General features: G+C 34.2%; 1 protein-coding gene across 1 annotated transcript in view; it reads right to left on the bottom strand.

The window, feature by feature from the left end:
* LOC144963861 (advillin-like) overlaps positions 1-5,942 on the bottom strand; it is a 13,230-nt gene that overhangs the window by 2,359 nt on the left and 4,929 nt on the right. The window contains exons 6-11 of the mRNA XM_078897813.1: positions 5,228-5,293; positions 4,502-4,657; positions 3,529-3,612; positions 2,880-2,941; positions 2,023-2,122; positions 601-660 (exon numbers count right to left, since the gene is read on the bottom strand). Coding sequence (XP_078753939.1) covers positions 601-660; positions 2,023-2,122; positions 2,880-2,941; positions 3,529-3,612; positions 4,502-4,657; positions 5,228-5,293 — 528 coding nt within the window. The remainder of the gene's footprint in view (positions 1-600; positions 661-2,022; positions 2,123-2,879; positions 2,942-3,528; positions 3,613-4,501; positions 4,658-5,227; positions 5,294-5,942) is intronic.

Raw genomic sequence — 5,942 nt, 5'->3', positions numbered from 1 at the left:
TGAAGAATCGCCAATCCATACTTGTAACTAGTGGGAGAAAAGAAAGAAAGCATCTCTATTAATCTAGATGGCAAATTCTGTACGGTGAATCACAAATGACTAAGTCGAGCAACGTTGAGAGTGGTCAGTCAGTGATGGAAGGATGGGTGACAACGATTACTAACTCTGGCCCTGGCATATCTATGGTTAAGACAATTCAAGTAAATCCATAAGTGAGTGTTAACCTACTGACGAATTACCAGCATTGTAAAGTATATATATATATTATTATATATATTATATATATATTATATATATTTATATATATATATATATATATATATAAGAAAGAAAAAATTGCTCCTAACAGAAGACTTGTAGTAGTGAGTGAAAGGGAAATTAACTGTAAAATGCGCGATAAAAAATTTCCTATCATTAATGAACAGACTTTTAAATTTTGTCTCAGTTGATAAAATTGATAAAATTACTGAATTAAAATATAACTAAAAATACAATCATACTTTGAAGCATTATAACGCCTGTGATTTGGTTTCATGAAACAAACAATCTAAAAGAAAAGATGATGCGAATATGATTTGATAGACCTCTACATAAACTTACTTGATCAAACGTGTCGAGTATGAAAATGTCCATTTCATTCAAATCTGCAAATAAACGAATCTATTAATACTGGTATGAAAAATAAACCACGTAGATCTATTAAAATTTTTGAAATATCGATCGATTGAAATGACGCTCATTTTGGGAAAAACTCGCAAAGTCCACTCTCATCCTATGTGGTATAGTGGTATGCCACTCGCTTTCGGATCGGAAGGTCCTGGGTTCGAGCCTCACTCGGCGCATTAGTTGATGTCCTTGGAGAAGGCTCTTTACTCACATTATCTCACTGTACTCAGGTGTAAAATGAGTACCTGCCATTGTCTCTGTCCGAAAAAATTGAGCACGTTTAGTGGATATTGCGCTTTATAAATAGCTCAATTATTATTAATTAAAGCTCAATTATCCCTTCCTTTTAGACAACGATATTTCATTTATTTTTCCATCATCATTTTCTGCGTGTGGTGTCTGTCCGTTTAGGAAGTGAAGTCTAAGAGCCGAAACGTCCTCTTTTGTATTGTTTCATATTAACCCTTAACATTTTCTTTTATGCTGTGGTCCCACTTGATCAACTAATATATCGTGGCCTTGAGCAAGTCACCTCGTCCTAGCTCAATTTGCTGTCGCCTGGGTTATTCCAGTCTTCCCTTGAAATAGACCCTAGAGACAAATTTCCCCTATGGGATGAATAAAGGGAATTTTATTTATTTTATTTATTATTATTTTAAAATTTTGGTGAATCTGGTGTCCACATAGGTGTGAAAAGGTATCTGTTAGAAATGACAGAAAGTAACTCTGCAATAGGCTTGTGTCCTGTCCAAAGGATAACAAACAATTGTGACTGTCCGTTATAGATATTATTATTATTGGATGAAACTCCAGCTCCAGGAGATCCTGAACAAAAGCCAACTTTTCAGAGATTGCATAAACTTTTGACCACCTATAAATATAATGAAGATTTTCGTACCTCTTGTGAAAAATCGTCATAAAAGAAGAATGTTTGTGTCTGTTGTGAGAAAAGTGCTAGCCTCGGAGGGCGACGATGAATGACCTTGGATGGAAATTTAAAAGATTTGAATTCATTAATAAAATGAAACATTTCAATGAAACAAAAACGATAAACGAGTCACGTGATCGAGAGAACTAGACAAATTATGGTAATATTTAAAAACTACATGAAAAGCAAGGATTAGGCAGGACAAAGTGTGTACTAAAATGACAGTTCATATCCGAGATTCATGTTACGTTTTAACAGTTGGATCATAACGAATTTGATTATACAATGAGTGTATAAATACGTATCTAGTAATACTAAAATGGATAATTATTTTAAACAAAGACAGATAAATTCATAAATATACATTTCATGCAATATAAAATAATCAAATCATCGTATTATTTTCGGAATAAATGAAATCTACTCACATGTTTAGTAAATTCAACAGGATAGCTTCCGTCCTGTTCAACAGATCTGTAGAATTTGTATGGCTCCTTTTTCTCGTTAATAATATCGAACTGACGGGTCCTGAAACAATTCATGAAAAAAAAAAATGAAATTGCCAGAAAAGTTTGTCTTCTCAAAGAACACAATACTTAAAGGGTTTGAAGAATTGTACGTCCTTAACCAGTCAACTGCCGTTCTCTAGAAAGAGACATATTAAAAATTTTGGCCAGAAAATTCGTTCTTCCAATACCGACCGATTTAAATGATCCTCATCTTGGTAAAAACTTCGCGCAAGTCCCAGGTTTGAGAAGTTTTTTTTTTCAAAGTTGAGGGTCATTAAATCGATCGATATTTGAAGGACAAGTTTTCTGGACAAATTATTTAATGCGTTTTTTCAGAGTCCTGAAGTTGACTTTTTAAGGGGAAAGGAGCCGCTTCGACCTTTTATTGCATGAGATTGACTGGATTAGAGTTGAGTAAAAAGTCATTCAGTTTCTCAAATTAAGCTATTAGACAAAAATCACCAAAAGGGCGTCGGGTCCTTGGCAGATATAGACGATCGTGGCATAAATTATTTTTCCTGTCGTTAATTTAAATCTCGTAATGTCTTCAGAGAGTAAATTGAGAGGGCCTCACAAAGTCTGAATGTTTTACTTTCACTTCTTTTGATGACTTTGTATTCTTATCAGAGAAGTTTTTTCTTTATGTCATTAATTCTGAATATTGGCTTAATCCAAATGGTTTAATTTCAAGAAACTATGAACATGGTTAACGTGTCAACAAAACCATCGTAGGAATACCACACTTCCAACACCCAGGCTGAATATACGTGTTTCACCTGTCAGGACAAAAGTATGACAACATGTTTTTGGAGTACTCTCGTTCATTTGCTGTCGAATTCTGTTGGGAAAAAAATATTTATACAGTTTCATTTTGGTCAAATGTGACATGACATAAATATCTACCACTTTTCAAATAAATTGTTTCCCACATTCAACAGTGACTTTAAAACCCATTGCTTCCTGGACAAAGAGATACATTATTTTTTTGACGGCAAATACCCAATCCTTTCATAAATTAAAACAAGTATTCTTTTTTCTTATGCCCTTTACAATCTTAATGATTAAAACCGGAGTTCAAGTCCTTGTTGAACACTAATTGTTACAAATTTTCTTGGCACTGACCAAACCAAACAATGCAGATAAAAATCGTTACCCTTTTTAAACTCGAGGAACTCATTCATATTATATTGATCTCTAGCTGATGGGGGAGTTGTATAGGTGGCAGGGTCATACTGTTATCTGTTCGTTTTCGATCATGGGAGTAACAAAACGCCTTTTTTATCAATGGTCCCGTGACTTTCCCAACAATCCCATCAACTTTCCAATGCGTTAAATATTTTAACGCTCTCAGCACGCAAGTTTCACCGAGGTAGATTCCCCCCCCCCCCCCATCCCCATCTCTACTTGTACCTATTATTGTCTTACCTTCCATACCATACCAAGGCAGTGGAGGGAAATGAATACAATAAAAGCAGCCGATGAATTTAGTGATGACGTCCTTGGAGAAGTCTGTAAAACGCACATAACAACATTTCATCACAAACTGTGCCCCTTCATTATTTCGGTTTGATGTTACTTAACGATATCGATATAAGAATGGGTACCATAAGTCATAGTGATGGAATAAATTTAAAAAACAGCATCAATTTAATAGACACCGATCATTAATTGATCATGCATGACACACATTATCTACTTTCTATTATATGCCAATGTCATGATATAGTTCTGTTGATGGTTACCCATGGCGAAGAACTCCAATGAACGCTATTCTTTGCGCTAAGTTCCTACACCACATGCATACCTGAACAAACACACACACAAACAAACAAAAAAATGAATACGTGAATACGTCTCTTTACAGTTTCTGAATCGGCCATTTGGACTGGGGGGGGGGGGGGGGGGGTGCGGGAGTGAATTACTCTCTTACATTTTTATTTATACCTAACATTTTGACAATCCCCTGCTCAAAGATAGTTTTTAAAATTCTAACTTCAAATATATTTATATTTATTATTTTAACTTTCTGTCATTTATCTATCATGGATTGTAATCAGTTGACATCACTCCGTAAATTAAAACAGTGCACAAGTGAATCTGTCAAATATTGCTAAGTCAGATCACGAATGTATTCATTTGAACCATAATTATGCTGGCTCATTGCCCAATACACGAAATAATACTATGTTGTCATAAGACAAAACCATTTATCAGACAATATTAAACAACATAAAAGTTCTAAAAAATTTTTAAATTCTGCATCATTCTTAAACGAAACTTTCCTTTTTAAAAAAGTGAGCCTAATAGAGAAAAATCAATCAAATGTACTCAAAGCGTTTTACAGGGGGTCTCAAGACAACAGTAATACTTAATGTGTAGGACAAGAAAAAATCTTCACCTGTGACACTCTCATACAACCAGGGATGCATTCTTGAATACAAAACATTTTGACGTCATCATCATCCTGACTGAGATGGTCACTGTTATCTGTATTGTAGCCGTCAGTAATCTCTAAGAACTCATTGTCACCAACTCTTCGTATGTCAGTATCGTACTGGATCACATTTGTATAGCAATAGAAAAAAGTCATATCAAATTTGATGTTTTTGTATCTACCTCTAGGTTGGTCACTATAACCATCATGATAATATTTTTGTGTGTTTGGCCCAAAACAGAAATGCTTGTGGACAGTTTAGATAAAACAAGACAATTTTGAGTTTTTAAGTTTAAAGATTTCAAGATTCAAAATAGATTCAATGTATATTTTAGGCAGTTTGCCAATATATAATACAAATCAAATCATAATTACTAATTCATAAAATCAAACATAATCATATTATTGTAAATTAACAAGAATTAGATAAATTATTTATTACTGTAGTTGATGTTGTTGATGATGATGTTGATGATGATGATGATGATGATGATGATGATGATGATGATGATGATGTCGACGACGACGACGACAACGATGACGACGACGAAAGCGTGATATGATTATCTGACATACATGATATAAAATATAATATCATTTGAAAATTATAATGTAGATAATCATAGAAAAAATATTATTTTGAGGAGTTAATGTACCTCTCGTGTATGATTGTCTTTACAGTGTACTTACCACAACCATACTGTTTTGTAAGACGTTCATAAAATGCTTTGGCTCTTTCCCATCAAGAACTCTCATCTAGAAAATAAATAAAGGGAAAAAGGAAGCGTAATTTGTAAATTTCTTGTTTATTTCTAATGAATCATTTTAGATTACGAGTTGATATCAAAATTAAATCGTGAACAGATTAATTTTGTACGAAAAGTATTAATATCCAAATAAGGGCTGTGGCTTATGTGTTTGATGACAGAACACAATTATGGGCTTGTATTAATATTGTTGCAACGGACTTTATTTTGCTTTAGTTTGAGATTATTATCATTATATCGATGCTAAGAATTTGGGTTTTCAAACCTGTGACCAAGTACACGTAAGTTGTAGCATATCAATTAAATTAAATTGAGCTTTATATTAAAATGAGCGTTATATAGAGCAATATCCACTAAATGTGCTCAAAGCGCTTTACAAGGGGTCCCTGGTCAACAGCAACATTTAACATGTAGGACGGGACATAACGCTTGTTAGGCGATATTACAATTTTTCGGACTAAGACAACGCTGTTAACGGCCAGGTACTCATTTTACACATGAGTAAGGTGAGAGAATGTAAGTAAAGAGCCTTTTCCAAGGCCTCAACTATGCGCCGAGCGCGAGGCTCGAACCCAGGACCTTCCGATCCGAAAGCGAGTGTCATACCACAAGACCACATAGCCGCACTATATAGAATG

This window comes from Berghia stephanieae, chromosome 2 (genome assembly GCF_034508935.2).
Source record: "Berghia stephanieae isolate SIO BIC M18660-M18661 chromosome 2, UCSD_Bste_1.3, whole genome shotgun sequence".
Lineage (NCBI taxonomy): Eukaryota > Metazoa > Mollusca > Gastropoda > Nudibranchia > Aeolidiidae > Berghia > Berghia stephanieae.
Note: the sequence above shows the minus strand (reverse complement) of the source record. Positions and strands in the feature narration are given on the sequence as shown.